General features: G+C 51.7%; 1 protein-coding gene across 1 annotated transcript; it reads right to left on the bottom strand.

Annotated features, from left to right (window-relative positions):
* Positions 1 to 5,337: 5,337 nt before the first annotated feature.
* CDR2L (cerebellar degeneration related protein 2 like) lies at positions 5,338 to 23,040 on the bottom strand. The gene is made up of 5 exons (XM_009952372.2): positions 22,962 to 23,040; positions 10,697 to 10,809; positions 9,192 to 9,340; positions 8,065 to 8,229; positions 5,338 to 6,223 (listed from the first exon to the last, which is right to left on the bottom strand). The coding sequence occupies exons 1-5, from the start codon at positions 23,038 to 23,040 to the stop codon at positions 5,338 to 5,340; spliced, it is 1,392 nt and encodes a 463-aa protein (XP_009950674.1).
* Between the last annotated feature and the right edge of the window lie 573 nt (positions 23,041 to 23,613).

Here is a 23,613-nt window from a genome sequence, read left to right on the forward strand (position 1 = left end):
CTTGGCTCCCCCGGTGCGCCTCTGCCACGGCGTCCCCACGGAAACGGCGGCCGCACGCCGCGTTCCGGGGCGGGGCCTGCGGGGGCAGCGCTGCCGGGGGGGGGGGCTGTGGGGGCCGGGGAGGTGGGATATATGTGGGCTGTGGGGGGGTCTGTGAAGCGTATGGGGTCTGTGGGATGTGCGGGGGGTGATGGGTGGGATCTGTGGGGTGTGTGATGTCCGTGAGGTCTGGGGAGGGGAGGAGGTGGGGTCTGGGGTGGGGGAGTGGGGGAAGATGGGCTGTGTGGGCTCTGGGGGGGGTGGTGGTGGGTGTAGGAGGTCTGAGGGGCATATGGGGTCTGGGGGATGCTGAGTGGGGGAGGTAGGAAGTCCTAGGGGAGGTACACGGGGTCTGTGGAGTGTTGAATGGGAGATGTAGGAGGTTTGGGGGTGAGTTTATGGGCTCTGTGGGGGGCTGTAGGAGGTCTGGGGGGTGCTGAGTGGGGGATGCGGGGCGTCTGGGAGGTACCTGGGGTCTGTTGGCGCTGTGGCAGGTCCTGCTGTGGAGGGTGTGGGATGGCTGGGAACGAGGATGCTGGGGTGAGGTGGGTGTGTGGTGCCCCGGTGGGACCCGTGGGAGAGCACGGTGGGTACCAGGGGCTGGTTTGGGCAGATCGTGTCCAGCTCCTCGTGGCGCGGGCAGCGGCGGGGGACAGCACCCTCCCGCCTGCACCCCACACCTTCACAAGCTGAGCGGTGAAAGTGAAAACACATCTGGAGTTTTTTATGTACGGTCTAGTTTTTGCACCTGGGGCGCTTCAGCTTTCAGAGTTTCATCTGCTCAAGAGGGCTAAGCAGTTATAGATACATGTATATATACAATTATTTTTTGTGAATGTTGATACAGCAGCACATACACGTTTCCAGGTCTGTAAGAGAGACACCGAGGTGGATGGGGGATGCAGGGGAGTGAAGCACTTGTGGAAATCCTTCAGCTCTTACTGCCAGTGGAGCTGTCAGGTTGGCTTGACAAGAAGGTGTACATTCGAGAGGGGCGGGGATTGCTATTTCTGGCAGCAGGAAAACGCACAGGCGGGGATGGGTTTGTCATTTGCTCTGGTGTTTTGACAGGAGCTGATGATCCTTTGTTTAAAACTGTGGGTGAAGACAAAAATGTGTGTGATTGAGTATCTGAGCTGGGTTCCATCTAGATAATAAGTGCAAAATCAGGAGACTCAGTCCTCGGGAAAGGAACACGTCCTCAATGTTGATGATCTGTCTGCCCTGACTGTGGCTGAGCAGTGCTTGGGGGCCAAGGAGGGCTCCATGCTTAGTTTTAATTGAATCTCTGTGTCCTGGGGTGGTTCTGCTCTTCTTCCTCCATCTAAACTCGGATGAAAATGGAGTGCTTTAAGGAAAAAACCCAGAACTGTCAGAGACAAACCATGCCATCTGGTGACCTTAATTTCTAACAGGGAACAGGTAAATGCTTGTGATTTGTAGCCAGAGGGATGGGTAAAATATCCAAACCAGGATGACTCATTTTACCAACTGTTGTCACACGTGTTGGCGTTGCTATTGTGCGGGTAACACACACCAAGGACGGTGTCATTCTGTGGTGCACAGGGGCTGGGAAAGGAGCTTGGAGGTCACACAGTTGAAGCTGGACCCATGTACAAGGACATTTCTCTGGTTTTGCTTTGTTCCCACACTGTGTTGGTGGATGCAGATGTCCAAAGTGCCTTGGTAAAAAGCAGAATGATCTCCACTTGGGTGGCTGGAAACGGCTCTCCCTGGCAGGCAGGGCTTGGGAAGACAAGGTCTCCTTGGCGTGACCCAAGGGGAGCCAAGCTTTTGACGTTTAAGCTGGAGAAATGAACTGCTTTGGTACTGATGCTGGGCTTAAAAAGCAAGCTCACTGGTGAGCAAGAGCTGTAAGGAGCCATCCCTGAACCGTGATGCGAAAGCTGGTGTGCCCGAGGAGCCCGTCACTCCTTGTGTGAGTGAGGGCACAAGCCATTAAGGTGGGAGCAAGTCGGGACTTTGAAGGACCTTCCAGAAGGTCTCAGCTCCTGTAGGAGAGGGGAGAGTGCTGAATCAGGAAATCTTCCCCGTGAGAGTTCGAGCTCTGTAAAACCCTTGAATTTGTGCTTCGAGTCGTCCATCCCTATTTGTATGGTGGGTGCTTTTCTGAAGGGTTGTTCAAACTGGTGGTAAAGTAAGAAGCCAGATCCGATGGAAATGCTCTTGTCTAAATGTCATCTTTCAAATTCAGCACAAAACTGAATTCTTGACGAGCCGTGCCCTTATTGATCTTAACTCTCTGAGCTGAACAGGGTCATTGGTTTTGCCAAATTCTGAAATGAATCGTTATTTCCCATTGTACTGTACTTTTTCTCATCCATTTTAATTGCAGGCAGTATTTTTCTTTCTTTCCTGAATCACGGGGGTGTGCTATTAAATAGGTGCTGCTTTCTGTTAGACCAGTTCCTGTGGTGAGCAGTGTGGTTGCTTAATACTCTCTTCTTACCTCTTAATGGAGTTGTGAAGTTTTCCTTGGTGTTTTCAAAGCCATTTGAAAAGTTTAAGATAGAAGGTGGGATAAAAGGCCAGAAGATGCTTGTTGTTTCCTCCTTTGATCGCTGAAAGCCTCACTTAAGAAAAAAAAAAAATCAAGTGACTCTGACTCACACAGTCATCAGGACGTGTATATATGGCCACTAATATTTTTGGATGCAGAAAAAAAATGCCCTCAGCACTTTGCTGAACAAACTGCTGATCTACGGCAGCTGTTCCTTTGTTAAGCCAAAAACTGATATTGTGTTACTTACATCAGTCACTTTTGGATGTGTGGTTTTCAAGAAAGACCGAAACAAAAATAGCATTTGAATTGCAAGCTTAGAAATTGTATGGTTTTACAGAGACTTCAGAGCCGACAAAAGAAGGGGTTTTATCATGTGGCAAATGTTAGTAGTCCAAGTGCATAAAATGTATGTTATATAAATAATGCAGCAGGGTAGTTCGGCATATTCTCTCTGCTTTCTGCAAAGGAGCCTGAAGCATTTTCTTGACCCAAATCATACATGAAAATCAAAGAAATAACTCTTCTGCTGTTCTTAAAAGTAAAAAGAGCTGTAAAAAAGTCTTGGCTTTGAGAATACGGATGTTTCTTTTTATTTGAGAGGAGAATAAGACATTTGAAAATATATTTAACCTGCTGTACACTTGGCTGTGATGCTGGTTCACACAGGATTGCTTGAAACGGAAAGTGAAGGCGATCCTCTTCCCACACCTCTGCAGCAACCAGATGACTGCAAGAGTAAACATTGGCTGACTTAAACCCACGCTGCGTCAGCTACCCCCTGCTACAAGTGTTGAATTAATAGGGTGGTGAACGCTCTGAGAAAATCAACAACGCCGCTTTTGTTGCTGTTTTGTTGTTCATTTTTATTTATTTTATTTTATTAGACAACTGCTTTCCATTATAAATAAATAAGGCATGAAGGTTCTCCACACTGTTACAGAGCTGGTAGCCACAGTCGTGCGTATGGCTCCCAACGTTTCTCGAGTTTGGGGCCGTAGGGCACCTGAAAACGCAGAGTATGGAAGAGCGGAGCGGTTGGTGGTGGGTGCTTTGAGGAGGAGACCTCTGGAGCGGGTGTGGTTTGGGCATCGCACTCCTGCCAACTTACCTTCGTGGTACTCGGCTTAACAAAAGAGGGTATTTTGGGGGGGGGTATTAATTCCGTGGTGAGTGGAAGAAGGGTAGCTCCTCGTAACATCAAGGCCCTAGGCTTGGAGGATAATTACATTTTAACAGTCTTCCCCCTCCAAAGCCACATTCTTATTTATTTATCTCAATGTTGCAAAAAATCCCAACCATTTACCCAAGATTTTGGGATGTAAGCTGGTGAAAATAGAACCAAATCTGGCCTAAAGTTCCTCCAGGCAGGTACAGACTAGGTAGCTTACACTGAACTGCTCGATTTTTGTGGCTCTGCTCAGGGTGTTGCCTAAGCTGGAAGGAAATGCTGCTTCTCTGCCTAAAACATGTGTCTGACCGTACAAGGTCAACATCTAGTTCGTGAAATGTGGAAACTGGTGATTCCTGAGACTGCAGTGGCCTTTTGGCTGTGTGTTTGCATGTCTGTGGAAGCAAAAGTGAGGAGATTTCAGTGCTGGGAAGTAAACTGGAATATGAGAGGTGACAAGGTGACAACCTTTGGAGACAGTATCTCAGCCAAGAAAGATTATTTTCAGCAGAAAACTGAAATCTGTCCTCTCGGCTGGGGAGGTGTTCAGAGCAAGAGCGTGGGGCAACGTGATGTGATCGGTGCTACTGCCAGGGCCAGAGCTCCTGACGCTTGTAAGAAGTTTTGTCCTTCTGCTTGCATGCGAGTCACTGGTAGTCACTTTTGCAAGCCCGTGCAAGCTGTATTTGAGGAGTTTGCTACAATGGGGCAATGACAACCTCTTGAAGAGCACAGCACAGAGGGCTGGTACCCAGACTGTGAGATGAAAGCGTGTCTCTGATACTGTAATAGCACTTCTTGTCTAGCTGACGGGAAAGCCCTGGTCATCGAGTTCCTACCAGGCCCAGTGCCTCACCTGGGCTGAAATGCTGGGGCAGATTGAAAGCGAGGAAATCCCGTACGCCTACAAAGTCTGGAGAGTATGGATTGAAATACCAAGCGACGCTGATGAAGACAGAACAATCAGTTTTACGTTTCTCTTCAAGTTTTTCCAGTTGCAATGAGCTTGCATTGTAAATAGCTGAAAAACCTGACTGATAAGAGAATGGCTTAAATAGCAAGAACGTGCTGCCCTTTGGGGAAGGGGAAGGTGTAGACGGAAGTCTCTTGGGTATAAGCATAGGTTCTTAGCCATAAAACCAAAGAGGAGGGTTGGGCTGGTGCGCTGGAGCAGCCCCTGAAGTTCCGATGGCTTTTTGTCTTACTTGGAAACACTGCACTCCAGCTGTGGCAGGATGCTGGAGGACATCCAGGCTTTTGCTTGCAGATAGTCGGGCTGTAAGACAAGCTGAAAAGGGCGGAGGAGGTGATCGGTTTTCTTTTTTCCGTGGTGTGGTTTACGTTGCTGTTGTGATGTCTGGCAGCGGCAGCAACTCATGCAGAGATCCGTCGTACAGTTTCTGAAATCCTCTAACTACAATGTACAATTGTCCCAACGAGCTGTCCAGAGCCCAAGCTTAAAGAAAGTGAGTTGAATCTCCGTGACATTTTCTTGCTTGTAGACCTCTCGAACCTTCAAAGCAGTGGGGCCAGGTGGCATTTCGTGGGGCTGAAGAGAAGACTTAGCTGTTGCGATTGCACGTGGGAGTTTGCAGAGACGCAGGCCTCATTTGCTGCTCTTGTTTTTCACCTTCGTGGCATTGATGTCCGCTTTTGTTTTCTGGATGCGGGAGAAGATCTCCTTAAAAAGAGCCTTGTACTCAGGCTGGCTCTGCTCCAGCCGCTTGTCCACGGCCTCCACGTGTTTGCTGATGGTCTTCTCCATGGTTTTCCTCTCTTCCAACTCATGTCCCTCTCCCCGGAAGTCTCTGAAGGAGCTGTCACGAGAGATGGGCCGGGACGTTTGGACCCCTGTGTGGCGCACGCTGTCCTTGTGCTGCCGGCATTTGCTCAAGAGCTCTTCGTACTTCTCCAGCAAGGCGTGATACTGCTCGTCCACTTCTCTCAGGATGGACATGCCCCGTTTGCGCACGTTGTTAGCGTGCAGCGTGTAGTTGCCCTCATGCCGGCTCACGGCATCCTTGGTCACGATGGCATTGAGGGCTGTGTCACTGCAGCTTTTCCGGACGGGGTGGTTTGGAGAAGGGGTCATTGATGGCCCATGACTTTTCCCTCCCTCCTCCTCAGAGAGGTCGATGTAGTCTGCTTCTGGGGCGTTATTCAGCGGCTCAAGGAGGGCCTCAGACAAGTTGTCTTCTCTGCTGAGCAGGTACTTCTTGACTTGTTTCATCTGCTGTAGCTCTAGGAGCTCTGCTTCCAGTTCCTTGATGCGCAGTTTGCAGTTCTCCATCTCGCACACCCGCTGCTCGAGGTCCGAGTACTCCTGAATAACGGAGGTGTACTCTCGCTCAACCCTCTCCTTCCGCTGCTTCTCCTGGTTGACTTGGGACCTCAGGGAGTTCACCATGGCTTGGAGACGCTCATTCTCCCTCTCCAGTGGCTTCTGGTTGAACTCTGTGGAAGAGCTGTGGACTTGGAACGCATCCTCATACCTGAAAGAGAAGAAAGACCCTTGAGAGAGTCTGAACAAGTGACAGTCCATGAGGGACTCATTGTGTCCTATTGTCACATAAGTAATTCCACTGATGCCCGGGAAGGGGGTAGTCTGAGATATGCCTCCTCCTGTGCGCCTGGAGACCACAAGTGTGTCTGGGACTTTTCCGGACACAGAGACCAGTCTCTGTCCCAGAGAACCTGCAGTCTCATTTGATAGCAATGACAAAAGATGGGAGGGAAATGAAACCCTAAAAGGTGAAAGACTCATCTGGTTACGGATAAGCCACCACGCTGCTGTGGAGCGAGGATGCATTAATGTTCAAGTGCTACCAGTCTGAGCTGAAAGTAGAAGGCTTTGAGTTTTTCCTGCTGGAGTTCATCAGCTACTCACTGCATCATGGAGTTCACCAACTATTCACTGCATCTGCTGACAACCCCCAACCCCACCCAGCCAAAACCCAGAAGCACAGCCCTGCTATCCTGTGTCTGGGAGGTGCTCCAAAGAGAGCGGGAGAAGATTTATGCAGCAAGGGAGACAGACAGAGACTTTTGACAGAGTTGACCCTTCCCCGTTGCCTGGGGACTGGTAAGAAGCACTTCCCCCTTCCCTCACGTTGCTGTCGGGGAACTCAGATTTCCCTCCTCCTCCTCAGTGAAGTGCCCATGGCATCCTATCTGGTTAGAACAGATTGGAAAAGAGCAGGCACCGTGGCTTCCCCTGGGAGGCATGACTGGTGGTGGTGGTGGGTATCGAACAGATTTCCAAGTTACCGAAGGGCAGCCTGACCTTCAGAGCCAACTGCAGAGCTGCAAGCCTAACTGAGGTCCCGAGGCACTGGGGGAAGAGTGGGACTGGGGGGACTGGGGGGAAGGAACCACAGAGACATTAAGTGGATTTTGCTGGGGGTTAGGTTATGGCCTTGTAAACCTCCCCATTGCTGCCGCAGTAAAAGTGTCTTTTGTTCGTATCCTCTGGCAGAGGATGCTTTCAGTAACAAACTTTATTGACTGCTTATCTATTTAAAGAAGCCTCTATTATGGACAAAGCTGAGCAAGAAATGCCCTCACGAGGTCAGTGAATTAACACAGCGGCTGGGTTTTAAGGCGGATCAAGTGTGCAATAGTGCTGAAGGTGTTTGTACAGCACTTGGCAGCATGTGGTGTATCTTGGTGTGTGACTGGTGCTCCTGGGGAGTACTGGATTCGTGTAGGACAATGCACCATCTCAACTGGTTTCAGTGAGCCAGAGATGCTGGTGCTGTGCTGGGAGGCAGCTGCAAAGGGAAAACAGGCTGTGCTCTTTCAGGAAGGGAAGCTGTGTAGGCACGTTGAGGTAAGGGTCCTCTTCACGTCATGTGGTCTGTACTGGGAGAGGCTGGTTTGAACTATATAGAGCTCAAGGAATGCGTCCTGTCTGGCATGCGTTCCCTCACAGCTCCCTGCCAACGTGCCAGTAGAGTCCCAGCCCTTCCAGGGAATGCCTGTCCCCGGCAGCCTGGCCCAGTGCAGCTGCATGAGGCATCCAGATCCTCCTGGGTAGCTATTCTCGCCCTCTGAAAAAGAGGTTGTCTCCCCATTTGAGGCATCACTGATGCTGGGATCATGAAGGCTCTGCTTTGGCAATGTCACCTGCTTAGGCGGGCGGGTAGGAGAGAGGGACACCCTCCCTTCACCTCCAGCGTTGAGTTTTGGGCTCTGCTGCAAAGCCTAGATCTCTATGGGGGTGTATGTGGGTTTTCGTGCACCTCCGGAGGGGCTGGCCCACTGCATCCCCTGTTCACAGGCAGAGGAGGTGAGGGAGAAGGTTGGAGGGGCTGCTGGAGGCGAGGCTCCGTACCTGGGGCTGGAGCACAGCTCCTTAAGGCAGGGAAAGGTGTGGATGGTTCTGCGCCGCTCCCTCTTCTCCCGCCGGATGCGGAGCTGCTCCAAGCTCCGCATTTCCTCCACCTGCTTCTGCAGCTCCTCCACTTGGTTCTGCAGCCCCTCGATCGTTTCCGTCAAGCTGCGGAGAGAGGAGGGAGCGTGGGTGAGGAGCCAGGCGCTACAGCTCCTTGAAAGGTGGGGTTTTTTCCCTATCAAGAAAGCCAGTCTATGGAAAGTGCTTCCAGTTTCTAGCGTGTGCCCTGGGAGAACGACAGCGCTTGCTTTGCGTGGCAGTGGTTCATCTTTCTCTGCGTGGTTGCTCTTGAATGTGGGTGTTTGTAGAAAAAGGTGGGGGACTGAAACAGTGGCAAGGGATTGTACTAATTTGAGACCCTGTGTCCTCAAATCAGCTGGCTAAAATAGTCCCCTCTGGGACATAAGCGCTATCCTGGAATATCTCTGCCCTAAAAGCAAGCAGGCGAGCTATTTACTCTCTTCCTCTTGTTTATCTTGTAGAGAAACACACAGAGACTGGGCAGAGACTGAGTTCTGTTCTGGCTGTGCATGGGTTAGTAAAACCCTCTGCTCTGAAACTCCCTCTCTGCACAGTCATTTGTGAAAGATGCCGCATTGCAAGGACATGGCTTAATCTGTTGTTTCCAGGGATGACCTTGACCATGGGCTTGTTTTAGGAAAGAAATACTATTGATAAACTGGTGTTTCAGCATGGACTAGCCAGGCTTTCATTAAATGCTGGATCTGTGCCTAGTGTTTCTGCTGGGCTGCATGCTGGGGACCTCCTCGCTATGATTATGTGCCTCTTCTTCAAGGAAACACATCCGAGGAGAGGCTGCCATGCCTCTCTCCTGGCAGCTTCAGCTGCTCCTTTATCCAGCCCTTGTCCCAGGGGTGTCTGTGCTGTGGCTGACCTCTGCTAACCAGCATCAGTGCAATGAGCTTGTGTTGTAAATAGCTGCAAAACCTGAATGATAAAGGAACGGCTTAAATAGCGAGGACGTGCTGCACTTCGGGGCAGGGGAAAGGTGAGATGAAGGTCTCTAGGGTACAGCATTGCTGCGGTGGGAGGAGGGGAGGCCATACCACTGTATCTTCTGTTGGGATGTCTTGCTTTCCAGCACGAGCTTCTGGTTAGCTAGCTCCAGGTCCCGTGCTGTCAGGTCCAGCTGCTCGTAGACTTTCGCATGCTGTTCGTTCATCTGCCGCAACATCTCTAGTTGCTTGGTCAGGTACTGCAAGAAAAAGCGAAACAGGAACATTCCACATCCAAACCCCAGGTTGTTTCACAGGCAGAAATTCCTACAGTTTCCTCTGATAATGTGTTTTGCGGCTGATTTATCCTCTGCCTGGTTGAAGCCTCTTCCACAGTTGAAATATTCATACCCCCGTCCACTGTAAATAGCTTTGTGTCTAAAATATGATTGAACTTCCCCTGCCCTCTGTGAAGGGCACTAACCTCTCAGTCTCTTTCTGTTCAGCTGCTTTTTTATTCCCAGTACCCAAAGAAAGCTGATATCCCTGGGACTGTGACCCTTCACCAAAGATGACTGAAATTGGCCAGTAGGTTACTGGATCGTCTGACAGGTCGATTGCAGAAGCTGCATTTCCTTGGGAATTCAGGCTAAAACTCTGTGTCTGTGAAATGTGAGGAGACCTGCGGCTTCTGTGTGTTTGCAGGCCCTTTTCTGTGAGTCTGGCGTTGCGAGGTTTTATCCAGTGAAGACTGGGAGAGGGGCATCTACCCAGGTGCTCGCTCTCAGCCGGGACCAGATCCCAGATCCTACGGTGGACGTGCTTCTGAAGGGCGGCTGGGTGGATGGCTAAATCCATCCACCAGTTTCCTCGGACATCAGCTGTCAGATCCCTGCAGCCATCACGTGCTGCTCTTGTGAACTCGCAGCCCTCCTCTGCCCTGCGTCCTTTTAAACCAGGGGGGTTCTGATCTTTTTTATTTCATAGATCCCTAGAATTTTTCCAGTGGATGAAAACCCTCCCGGCACAGCAGGTTTAAGCCTCTAAGATCAGTTCTGTGGGCTCTTAGAAATACTGCCCTGACCCCAAAGGATGCTTGAAACAGTGGTTTACATTGCAGCTCTTGGAGAAAGAGCTATTTTATGCTTCTAACAAAGGGGGCTGTGTTATGGGGGTGCTGAGGGGCCAGCTGGGAACAAACGCGATTATGAATAACTGGAATCAAGGGAAAGCTGCAGCAGGGCAAAGAGAAATGAGCGTGAAGGCTGGCGGATGGGCAGGGAAAGGCCAATGTGACCCAGATGCAATGTGGTGCCAAAATCTGGTGTGCACATCTAGGCAGGAGGTGGGGGATGTGAGAAGAGGGAAAATACCAGTTAGTGGGGGAAAGGGACCCTGTCCAGGGCTGGGATGAGCTTAACCAGACCTTAATCCATCCCGCTTCAGGCACATACAGAAGATACTTTAACTCCCATGCCCCGTGGCACATCCCCTCCTTTCTACTGGCATCTGAGCTGTTGACATTGGTGGAAGTGCCCCTTGCCCACCATCGCCCTTAGGTGACAGCGGTGGCCACGCAGCTCCCATCCCCACCCCTGGCCCGATGTTGTCCCTACCTCGATTTCCTGCACTTGCTCCTCGTTGGTGGCGTACATCTGCTGCAGGGAGTCCTCCAGCTCTTTGTTGCGCTCCAGCAGCGTCTTCCCCAGCTCTGCAGCCAAGTGCAAGTCTGAAAAGCAAAAGGGACGAAGCTGCTGCAGTTCCCGCGGCTCCGCGGGTGGATGCGGTGGGGTCCCCGAATGCCACCGCGCCAAACACAGCGGCACACTTTGCACGGCGCTGGTTTTTATCGGCAAGTTTTGACATGGATCTTATGGGACATACAGGATCTGGCCTCTTTTGTCTTGCTGGGCTGCAGGAGCAAGGGGAGGCCAAGCTGGGGACATCTGCAGCTCCTCCACGCAATGAGGATTTGGTGCCTGGCTGGCTGCATAACCCATCTGCACCGCCCTGCACGCTGCAGAGCCAGGATCAGGCCCGCGGGGCTTGGCTGTGGCAGGTGCATAGCACGTCCATCTCTTGTCACTGAGACCTGTAGGGCTGAAAGGGGCTCAGCATCCATCAGAATGAGAGCGAGGGTTGGTAAAGCCCCGCAGGGTCTTGGGGATGCTCTGTAAATTACATTATTATCTCTAATGAAGGGAGTGCCTTGCCTTCCCCGTCAGCCTCCATCCATCACTCCCTAATAGACTGACATCAGTAATAAAACCACCCGTGGCCCGAGGGGGCTGGAAGCACCTCCCGCATCTGCCGCCCGGGCAGTGCCGCGTCGGCCGGGTCTGCGGCTCTTTCCTTGGGGCGGCTCCGGGGTGAGGACAAACCGCTTTGTATTCGCTCTCTGCCGTCTCTAAACGCCCTTAGGAAGTTACCAAAATAGTTGGACTTTAAGAGAAGTGCAAGGAAAAATAGAAGTTGACAGTGTGGTTGGCTTAAAATACTGGGTTTGCTGCCCCCTGGGTAAAGAAAAGCCCCAGGACCCTGTGAGTCCTGTATTGGCCAAAGCTTCAGCACCTCAGGTGATGCTGTTTGTGGGCCTGGGATGGCACAGCTGACTCCAATAGCATTCCTTTGTTTTCGCAGAAATTGGTTGTCTTGAAGCCTGAACTCCTATCATTATGTAGGTTTCTATTTTTCCTGGTGCTTTTTGCGGTGGGTTTCTAGCTCTTATGGCAGCAGACTGAAAATCTGACCTTAAACCCTCAAAAAGGTAAGGAAACAGGTCCTAATGTGTTTTATTAGTCTTTCTCTCTCCATGTGGTTACGATGGAGTTTTAGATAGTCAAGTAGCGGCAATCCTGCAGTGCGTGAGGGGACCTGGGTCTCCTGTCCTGGTGTTTTCTCAGCCCATTGTAACGCTCTTCTCTGGTCCGCAGCTAATCACGTGTTTTGCAAAGGCTCTGCCAGGGCTGAGAGCAGCTGTAATTTCTTCCAGTGGTTAATTTGGCCACGCAGTTGATTGGGAAAGAGGGATACTTGGTCACTGAGGCAAGAAGAAGGGGAAGCAGGATGCCTGGGATATATTCTGAGCCTGGGAAAATCACCGGTCTCTCACACTTCAAATGGCACATCACAAAACGAGACCCCCACTGCCCTCAGACACGAGAGCTCGCCGGGAGGAGTGCTGTTAGTGTTGTTGGTGCTTGGGATGGGGCTTTCCGGGTGGATAATGCTGCGCTGGGGGAGGTGCCGATATGTTATTTGGGTAATGGCTGTGTTTCTTTCCGTGCGGCTCCAGCGGTGCTGGAGGGCTGACTCCCCAGATGTGGTCCAGCCAACAGCTGTTGCGTGTGTCCTCAAATCTCCCCTTTACCATGGGAATGTGCTCTCCAGCTGTGGCCGGCGTTGCAGGGTGTTATTCTAGGCTGTGACCTTTTTAATTATAATCCTCATCATTGCACAGTGACCTGGTCTGAGGGCTGCGATCACAGCTATCAGAGCAATCAAGATATTGGCACATTTCCCCAGGCACAGACCTCCTCCACCTAATTTTTTTATTTTTTTTCCCCCCCCAGTTTCTAAAGCGCCCTTGGGAGACTGAGTGTTTGCTACAGCAGCTGGGGATGGGGGAGCAGCCAGATGCCAGCAGAGATAGAGGACAATTTGTGCCTTTAAGCTGCTTGGGGCTGTATTTAATGGCACCGCCACCTTGCCAGAGCTGGTTGCTGGAGACCGGCACCCTGCAAATCGCATCCCTTGCAGCAAGCAGGGCCCCGGTGCCGAGGCGTGTAGTGAGAGGGGTCTGTGCTGTGCTCCAGGTAATGAGTCAAGTGTGTCCCCGTCCCCGCGGATTACACCAGTGGTCTCCCGCCATATGGCATCCAATTTAATCAGCTGGGGTTGAGTTAAGTGGATTAGGCAGTGCAAGATCCTGCATTGTAATTTAAAGGGCTCTGTCAGCAATAATTTAATGGGGGAAAAGGGCAGTGTTTGGGGACAAGTGGGAAAGAGGAAAGAACGGGGCTGGGCTCCAAAGAGGAAATTGATTCTTCATTTCCATTTTGAGCATAAGGGCCTGGGAGACTCCAGGCTTGAAGGACATGGGGGAATTGATTCTTTTAGTATCTTTTAACTGCCTCAGCTGTCATCACACACACACACTCACTCTCTGCCTGCCAGCCAGCCAGCCAAAGCATCCTCGGTAATCCTGTCTCATCCAGCCCCCTTGTGCCCAAGTCCTCTTCCCCACCTGTTGGTCTCCCCCAGGCAGTGGGACTGCGGGGAGGGAGGGGATGCTGCATGGAAATGCTTTAATGTCGTCCTTAGACCAGATCCCTCTTTATCTTTGCACTAATTGTGGCTGTGCATGGGCTGGGGGAGCACACAGCTCCTCTCCCTGGAGACCTGAGGCTGAATGTGGAATTTTAGGAAGTTGTTTGGAGGGCAAAAGAACTATTTAGGAATTCGGGGATTCTCTCTGGACAGCAGTGTGGCTTCCCCACAATTTTTTGTCTTCCTCTTTGCTTCTGCACTGTCAGATCAGCCAGCCAGCGCTGTACGACTTGCCCTAATTTAGCAGATATGCTGATGCCTCCCTTCCCCCTCCCCTCTTGATGCAGAGAGAGAAATAATGTGGTGGGCAGCGGCTGTGCTGCCTGGCCGCTCGATGTGCCCGATCCCTCCGCAGCCTGAAGGCGCTGCTGTGAAATGGCCAACGTTCAACTTAAAAAAATGGGGGCCTTGGTGTTGCCCAAATCCTATTTGGGAGAGGACTGCAGATGTAAATTGTCCTGGGCAGCACCACCTTGGTGCTCTTTGGCTCTCAGTGCTGCAAACGCTGACGTGACCCTTCTCATTAACACCAGCCAAGGAGACACCCCGTGTTCCCAAACAAAGAGCTGTGCCTATGGAGCAAAGTGGAGGGAGGGATGGAGGCTGCGTTTCCCTGCAAGCTTCCATGGGAAAGGCGCCTGAGCAAGGAGGGAGGGGAAGAGAAGAGAGACCATATGGTGGGAAGGGAGCGGGAGCTGAATCCAAGCAGCGCTTGATACAGGGGAGCGTGGCTGGGCAGTGCATCCAGGAGGTAGCCATCCTGAAGCTGTAGAGATCATGGTCAGCCCAGCAATAATTCTGCTGGCAAACTTAAAAAAAACCCAAAATAAATCCTGATCCAAAAGCTGCAGCAGGTTGTCTTTGACTGAAAGAGGCTGAGGAACAAACCACAGGGTATTCCCCCGCCGCAGCATCCCGTGCCGTGCTGGCACAGGCAGATGTGCGCTGCACGGGGCTGCCACGGAGCTGAGCGCTTCCCGGCTGCCCCAGCCTTCGCAGCAGCTTTCAATAAGGCACAAAGAGGGTTTGGAGCCGTTTCTGCCTTCCCAGGGCTGGCCTGCATCTGGGCAGAGCTGTCTTTGCCACAGCCCGCTCCCTGAAGGGTTTTTTTTTCCCCCGCAGCATCTCTTGGTTGTGACTTCGGGGGCACGTAAGCCTGGTGCCGGGCAGGGGAGGTTTCAGCTGCTCTCAGCACGATGGTGATCCGGTGGCTGTTCAGATAGTCCTCGTAAATACGGCTTTCTGGGGGAAGCCACCATCTGGAGCAGCTGCTTTGGGCTTTCCCACGTCGTCTCTCTCGCATGGAGGGATTCATGTGTTTAGGCTGTGAGAGAACATGCCCGCTGCTCCGAGCGCAGGCGAGGGATGCTGCACCTTGCTGCTCATCTTTAAATATCCCAACCCTATTCCCTGTCCGGCGAGACAGGCAGGCTTGCAGGGGGGGGCGGGTTGGAAGTTCTTTGGCCCATAGAGCTAAAAAGCAGTGGTTTGTGGAGCATGTTTTTGCAGGTTCTTCTCAGCTAAGCATCTATTAAGGAATTGCTTGTCCCTTCCTAACGGGTTGGGGCTGCAGAAAGGGCTGCTCCTCTCCTGCTGCAGATGGTGGGGAGGAACAGCTAGCAGAGCTCTGGTGTGGAGGTCTCTGGAGAAAGTTCAGGGTGCTTGTTAGCTGATGGATGGGGTAGGTTGAGACTTAAGAACTGATGTTTAATGCTGTTGACGTTTAATTTAATTGCATTTGCTATCTGCTCCATTACACACGGGTACTTAGAGTTGAGGGTAGGTGCAATTATTCCTTTCAAAGTCTAAATAAATGATGCTATGCTGGTTTACCCCAGGGTAGGGTGTATTTGCTACTCATTTATTCTTCTTAGTTGCAAGGGATTGTGCTGTCTGGGTATATTACATTAAAGATCAGCTTTTGTATATCACTTACTGCTGCTCCGTGACAGGTGATGGAGGCAATCTATGTATTTAGCCCTTATAAGCCTTTGCAATGGAATGTGCTTGGGTGCAAAGAGGCAAGTGCTACCTGACAGCATCTTGCAAACAACCTGGAAAAGCCTTTTCAACATGCCCGTTCTACAGGTGATAGTGTTTCCCGTGACCAGGCAGAGCTTTCAGAGAGCTACCAATGTTACCACTAAGGCATGGATTCTCCATCCCTTTTACACTGGTATAACTCGGACATTCCTACCCAATTCAACTTTGCACTTGATGTTCGGCATGTTTTTCATGGGGACCTGCCATTTTGGGGTAATCTGGTGTACCCCAAAGGCAGGGTTTGCTTTGCAGGGCAGCCCAGTGCAGCAAGGGGGAAAGATGCCTCTGGCAGGGCTGGGTGAAGCCCCTGGCAGCACAGCTGCCTCCTCCCTCTTCCTCTCCTGGTTTCAAACCGTGGCTCTAGCTGGGCTGAGCTGATGTTGGTCACACGGGCATTTCTCTTAGCCTAATAAGATTTGCTGGATTTCCTGCTTGCTTTTTTTCTTCCTTTTCTTCCCCTTTTCTTTCTCACATGTAAATCTGTTACACTGCCTTTTGCTTTACAAATGTCCCTGGTAGGGAGGGAGCTCAGGTGGTGGCAGAGCGAGGTCGAGGCAGGGGTCGAGGCAAGCACAGTGCCATGAGAGCAGCTCCCTGTGTGCTGTCTTTAGTCCCCTGAGCAAACGTGGCACCACCAAGGAGTGGAAAACCCCGACATGGGGCTCAGGGATGTACTGTCTGTATTGTGCTGTGCTGCAAGGAAGCCCTCCAGCCTTCCCAGCCCCTGCCGCTCCCTTCCTTGCCTTCTGTATTTTTCAGTCCTCTTCAGTATTTCCTTTTTATCAGCTCTTCTTTTTTATTTTTTTGTTCTTCTGAGATGCTTATCAGGCTTTTCTGATTTAATCGATACTTGCCTTTTCTTTCTGCCCTCTTATCATTCTGTGCCCCAAAGCCTCCCCTATATGTTAATGTTTGAGACCTGGGATGGTTACCTCTGCTTATAAGCTGTGTGTGTCTACACAAACCCCCACACAGCAGTCCCATCCCCGTGCCCACGGCAATCGATGTGCATTTTGCCAAGTTGTTAGAGCATGATAACACAGAGTACGTTATTAGACCATGGTTAGGGCCCCATCTGCGTCTTTCCCTGCTGTTCTCTTATCTAAACAGCCTCGGTGCCTGTGTTTGCCTTGTAGGCTAAAATGGTTTCAAAGAGCTCGGTGACTGGTGGCTCGAAGGCTCTGATAGTGCACCTGGATCAGAAAGCATCCTAAATAAATACATACAAGTGGAGCTGTTGGGGAGAAGAAGCGAGGAAAGAGGAGGGAGAAAGGCAGCCAGAGCTTTCCTGCGTGCACCGCTCCTCCGGGCAGCAAAGCTCCAACTAATTAATTATGTTGGGACGCAGAGAACCATGAATAGAGGCTTCTCCTCTTTTAAAGCTAAAGACATGAGCATCGCTGCTATGTGGCAATCTCATCTCCCCGCGGTGTTTTGGGGGCAGGAGGTTGTAACTGACCCAGGATGGACAAGGAGGACGAACACCAGGGAGACTTTACACGCTCTCTGTGGCTGCTGCTGCACCACGGTACGGCGCACGTGCAGAGCCCCAAGCGAAGGTGACCTGCGAAGGACAGGTCAGCGTGCTCGTGTGGCAGCGAATGGCGCCCACAGCAACGGGCTGCCACAACCGTGTCAGCTCTCCAGCCCCGCTCGTACTCACACAATATATTCTGCTACTCTGAGCCGTTGCCAGCCAGCTTGGGCACCCTTGCTGCCCTATTGCTGGGGGGAGGCAGGCAGGACCACCGATCCAGAGTGGTTTGGTCTCTTGGGGAGCATCCCAGTTCCAGCACAACTGCCACTTGCAGCTGCAGCAGCCCCCAAGACCACTGCCAGCACCGTGGCTGCTGCTTACTCCTATCTGCTACCTGTTGTGTGCCAGAGGCACGTAGGTGCAGGGAAGATCCTTCTCCCACAGCCATGCGTTACAGCTAAAGGCAGAAAACAGCCTGACCCTCTGCAGCAACATCAAAACCCTGCCCCACCTCTTCTCTAGCAGCCCCTCTGCTCGGCTTTACAGAGAAACATACCGTCTTGCACGCTACTGCTCCCTTCCCATCCCCTGCTGGGAAATGCTCTGAAGCCCTGTTCCTCCAGGTGCTAAGCTCACATAGAGCCCAGGACTCAACGCTTGCTTGTGGACCAAGAAAACTTGGAAGACAGCATGTCCTAGCTCCAACTGCCATCACTGCAGCTGCATAAATGGAAGAGGTCAGCATGGACTTGGATACACACACTCGGACTGAATTCTTTGGGGAGGAGACAAGTTAACTGAGCAGTGCCAGGGCAGCTGTAGTGCACACGGGATAAACTAGAGAGACTTCCCAGAAGGCCACAGAGGAACGGGCTGTTTAAACCCTTAAAAGAACTGTCACCTTTTAGAGAGAAGGTTTGCAACTGTTTGTGAAATACACATGGGGAAGAAAAACCCAAAACCAAAGAACAAACTCTAACATAAAATCACTTTAAAATTCCCAGCTGTGCAAAGACCAGCAGTTGTGTAACATCTGGTCTCATTCCTTCAGTGTGTTTTGTATTGGAGATATTTTCCTAAATTCTTGGCCCACATACGTGTGTTTGAGCAGGTTAAATAGAAGCTTTGGCAGCCCTAATGATGCATTTGGGGTGAGCACACAGACGTATTAGTTGGGTGAAGTGGGAATATACCACTGTGCTGCTCTGGGAAAGGCCTTTTAGCAGAGGAGATCAAGTACGTGCAGGAGCAAGCAAGCCGTGTATCAGCCTGAGCGCTGGCACTGCTTTTAGCAGGAGCAAGCTCGGACCCTGGTGCTGTCACAGCTCTAAGTGGTTCCTGACTGTCACACTGAGTCAGTGCATCTGCCCGGTGCTGGCTGGTACAGGAGAAAGGAAAGAGGACTGGAAAATGCTGGGGTGAGGGGACAGCCTCCCCGTGGCAGTGTGTTAGCGGTTGGTGCCTTGGCTCCCAGTTCCTCGGGCTCAGGGCTGCTATTGGGGGGAACGTCCTTCAGGACTCGGACCATAAATGCTTTGTGCACGGCCTTGCCAAGGAGAAATGCCACTGTTAGCTGATTGTTTCAGGATGGGAGATATGGAAAACTCTGATTTCTTTCTTCCTTTTATTTTTTTTTTTTTTTTTCCCTTTTGCCTCTCCTTCTCCCCTTTCCAGCAGTTCCTCTAATTCTGCTCCCTCCCACAGCTGGAAGTATGTGCCTGGGGTTCAGCAGATATAGAAAGGAACTTCTGTGAGAGGCCAGGAGGGAGATCCTGGAAGTTGCTGTGTGGGGCTCTCTTATGCCCCTTTTTCTTGCTGCCTTCACATAACAGGGGAATTTTTATTCTAGGAAAATACATCTATAAACATTTTTTCCTTTTATTGTTTTTACTCCCCAAATTTGGAGGCTCTCATCCCTTCCTCAGACTAACCTAGCTGTCATCTTATTTCCTTATCTCCTGTGACTTTTCTAGTCCTTCTTGTCATTCCCAAGCAGCTCAGCAATTAGTCACTGAAAACTTTCCACTTCCATAAGCTACCTGCTGTACTGCACTGCTAAATAAGTAAGTGGCTCAGCTACTGCAGGCAAAACTCTGTCCTTCTGGCTTGCTGCTGGGGAGGAAGGACGGTGAGAGTTAACCGCTGCGCTCCTGGAGGACAGGCAAGCTGCGTGGCTTGTCCCCTGAGCTGGACTGTCAGGATAACTGCATCATGGTGGACAGAATTTGGGGTACCACCGGCTCCCCAGTGCAGTGAATCTTTTGGGCAAGCTAATAGTGAATTGCAGCACTATGGACCACCCCACGTAGGCTGGGTAATGCAGAAGACAGACAGGTATGGGTGCTTGGAGGTGCTAGCACTGAGCCCCTGGGTTCACCCCAATGTCAGGAGCCAATCACCAGAGCACTGGTGACCCTGTGTCTTTATGGGGATGAGTTGGGAGCGGTGCAAGCTCAGCACCTTGTGTCATTTTCCTTCTTAGCATGCAAGCAATCAGATGCTTGGCAGGAAGAGGAGGAATTAAAATAAGATCCTTAAATCTGGAGACCTTTAGAGGTTACAGCTATAAAGTCCTAAGCCTGCATTGCAGATGGTTTGGTCCAAAAGTTTCTCTGGCTGCCCAGGAGGAGAGGACCATCAGTCTCGCAGTGGCAATGAGATGATGTGCTGGTTCTCGTACTCCCTCTGGTCCTGCTGGCTAACTCGGAGCAGTGCGAGGCCATTTTATTTATACGGGAGAGATTACCCCAGCACTTAGGCTGTGCTTGGGCTCCGGAGACTGCAAGGGTGGCTTTGAGAGCCCTCCTCTTGGGCTGCACTCTGTGCTTTTTGGCTTAGACCTGAATGCTGGGAAAGCGATAGGGAGGCTGGGAAGATCAGGGAACGCAGCGGGGGGACTGTGAGGAGGACTCGTCTTGGGAGGTTGCTGCGGGGGAGATGAAGGCTGGAAGCGGTGGCAGAGCTAGCTGCTGGGTCTGGTCTCTGCTGTGCTTGGATCCAGATGCGATGGAGTTGGCATGCAGCCGTCCTGAACACAAATGCTTCTGATGAGCAGAAGAGGTGTCCCCACTTATCCCCAGCTCAGACTCTCTAATTTTAGCTAATTCGTTCTCTTGGGGTCTGGCTGCACATACGCTCTGTGCACAGGGTATGATGCAACTGTAGCCCCACCATCAGTTCTCAATGGCTGGAAAAAGGTTCGCCATCACTGTATTCTGGTTTTAAGGCTTAGAGACACAGATTCCCCAGCCCATGGAAGGTGAGGCTGTGCGGCTGAACCAAAGCAGCGCTGACATCTGTTCATGCTTAGAAAGCCTGGCAATGAGCAAAGCCATGCTACCGAGCAATCGGAGCTCCATTTTTTACCACTTTCTTTAAATCCTTCTCAGAGCAACACAACACAAGAATGAAACACCTCAGAGGACACCGCTACTGTTTCCTGGCTGGGATTTGAGCCTCTGCTTCTATGTGCTGAGGTGTCTTGGTACAACGCCTTGAACATGCAGGCGTACAGCATGCTAGGAAACAGGTAAAGCAATCTGAGTGGCACCAACTTCATTTGAACAAGGCTGGAGACCAGATCTTGCTGCCTCCAAGGCATGTGATGGATCCGGTCAGTTGCTGTGGGCACTTCAGGGGGGTGAAAAAAAGTGACTGGGGTTTATTTTCTTGGAAACATTCGTTACTTCAGCAAGGCAAAGCTCAGTGGAGGATGGGGGGGGAAAGTAACAGGTGCTCGGAGTGGAGCTGGAGGAATGATTTCCTCTGTGGTGCTAAAATGGTTAATTAACGTAATCACCGCGGAGCTCCAGTTAAGCCATCTGTTGCTTAGCAAACAGTTTTGGATGTAAATGTAATAAATATTTGATGATGCTGTGAAATGACGATGAAGGCCCAGCAACCAACTGGTTCACAGAAGAACCTTCTCTGCTCTCCTAGCTCAGGAGGTTTCTTGTTTCTCCCGCCCCTGGCTCCTAAGGAACAGTCCTTAAGCCTACGCTTTTGTCCTCCGCCTTCCTGGCGCGGCTGCCAGGCGTGGGTTTCTGTGCGACCCTGGGCTGTTGGCGTGCCAATCCTCTTAGTAATGCTGGCCCGCAACCGCCCCGTAATTGTGCTACGCTGGATGTCTTGCACTGTACTTCCACCCCCCAGTTCCAAACCGACAGCTTCACAGCTGTGACCAAAGACCTCCGGATACTGCTACGGCCGTAATGCAAAGGCGCAGTGTATGTGGACAAAGTCCAGCACTGTCCTCCGTGATGCTTTGTGCATCATGCAAATTAATTACAGTTGTAATTACGCTGTAGGATCTTTCCAGTTGGCTGATTTTAGTTAAAGCCTTCCACGTCTCTCCTTCTGAGTTTGTGCAGCCCCCATTCATACAGGAGGCTGCAAACCCCACAGCTGGGCTTTGTTTTGGGTCTGTGTTTTCCTCCAGTCCTGTGTGTGTGCTCAAAGGTGGAGTCTATCCCCAGCATCAATCCATCATCTGGAGGCAGTTATTCTACGTTTGTGCTGCTGGGACAGAGCTAGGAACCTGGCCTGCAGTGGGAAGGTGGTTTTATTGTTTTGAGCCAGTTGCACGGTGCCAGTGCTGACTCATGAACCTGACACCAGGGACAACGTTAGGCTGAAAATCAGTCGGTCCCGCGTTGTTCAACGCTCCCTATATTTGTCTGTAGTTCTGCTGTTCCTCAGCCTGCATCCTGCCCCTGGCCCAGTGCCCAGGCCCCTTGTGAGCCATGGGAAGACGTCACCAGAAATGTGAATTTCTGAGCATTCAAAGGCCGCACTGTTTATTCAGCCGATAGCTCCATCTCCGCGCTCTGTCCTGGCTTAATTTGACCGTTGTGTTTCAAAGAACAGGGCCCAGTATCCCGTTATTGATACTTCCTGTTAACTGAGAAATTTGGGTTAAAAACCGGCTGCAACAATCCCTAGGGGGGCTGGTTATCATTCCTTGCTGGGCCTCTGCCCTGCAGCTGAAGTTGTGTAAACTTTAAATCGTGACATAACGTACTGGAGCAGCAGTGGGCAGAGGCACTGCAGCTGGACCGCGCGTCCCTGCTGACAGTCAGCTGGCTAAAGCGAACGTAGGACTGTACCGTACCTGCAGTGCAATGTGCCGAAGGGGAGCTGGGTTTAGGTAGGAATGATTTTTCCCTGTGCATTGACAAATCTGTTCAGCTCATTCCTGGGCCACTGGCCTGAAATGGAACTTCTCCCAGTTATTACTGCGTGTTGCCTCAAAACATTAAGCAAAATATTTTATTTTTTTTTAAAAAAAGCCCCAAATATGCACAGCCACGGACTGTCCAGCCTTAGGATAAACATACACAGAACTAGTGCGAACATAGGTGCAGTTACTTCAAAACAAATACACAAGTGAATGTTTATCCTCTAACAAGGCTATTTTTGCTGTTTGAAACTTGGCCTTGATTTTTATTTATTTATTTATTTATTTCACTCCTTCCCAATTTCTCTTGCTCTTATGGCTGGTTGGAGAAAACCCTCCAGAAGTAACTAGGTGACTTAGAAGCTGAAGATCCCTTTAGATTTGAGCTTGGACAGCAAAAGCTTTTGAGAGACACTTTTAGCATCCTCAGCTTAGCAACACATTATTTCCAATGTATTAATTTCTAACTAGCATGCCTGCTAACTCTACCTGCAACTGCTCTGAGATGAAAGCAGTGTCACAACTACCCATGTTTGATTCTGCCTGCAGCAAGTTTTCTGGGGAACCAGCTTCCCTGGGGATGTAACACACCAAATTTTTTAACTGGACAGATCTGGGCTCCTTGCCTCCATCCATCGGGTTTAAACTTTCCATGGCGAGGACAGTGGTTTGGAGCAGCGGAGCTGAGATTTCCACGGAGGTGCCACCGCAGGACGAGGCGCTGGCTTTGCCAAGCCAATGTGAGTCTTAAGAGAAGGTATCCCACCCTCCTGCACCCGGGATTTGCTCCCTTTTCTGCCCCCGCATCCCCCTGGCCCGCCATCCCTGGCAGCTTGCGGGGCGTCCCCGTCCTTACCCTGCTCCAGGTCCTGCTGGTCATACCAGGGCTCCTCTTCCTCGCTCTGAAACTCCTCCATCCTGTCGGCGCTCAGCATTTAGCACCAGCGGCCCCGGGAGACGCGCAGCATCCGCCAAAGGGGACCCCGCCGCCGCCGAAAATGCGGAGCGGGGATGGATGCGGGGATGCAGGCAGGGATGCGGGCGGGGATGCGGCCTCGGTGCCCCGGCCGGGCCGGGAAGGGGAGGGGGGTGGCACGACGTGGCACCCGGCGCCTCGCTGATACCCCGGGGGGGGCGGCTTCCTCCTGCCTCCGGGGCCGGGGGGAGGCTCCGGGGATGAAGCGGGGACGTGGCGGCCGGGGCGGGGGGACACGGCTTGCCCAGGGCTGGGGGATGCACAAAGGAAGGAAGAGGGCCCGGCGCAGCCAGGCAGATCCTCTCTCCGCAGCTCGGTGGAGACCTCTAGCATGGAAATGCTGCAAGGAAACCCGGCGAGAGGGAAGGGGGAGGCGAGGCGAAACCGGCCTCCTCCTCCTCCTCCTCCTCCTCCTCCTCCTCCTCCTCCTCCTCCTCCTCTCCGCCCAGCCCTGCCGCGGACAGCGGGGCGGGCGTGGGGCTGCAGGGAGCGGGGTTTTGGGGTTGCCAAGGTGGGGGTGACCCGCAGTCCC

The sequence above is a fragment of the Leptosomus discolor genome, chromosome 15 (genome assembly GCF_034619465.1).
Source record: "Leptosomus discolor isolate bLepDis1 chromosome 15, bLepDis1.hap2, whole genome shotgun sequence".
Taxonomy (NCBI): domain Eukaryota; kingdom Metazoa; phylum Chordata; class Aves; order Leptosomiformes; family Leptosomidae; genus Leptosomus; species Leptosomus discolor.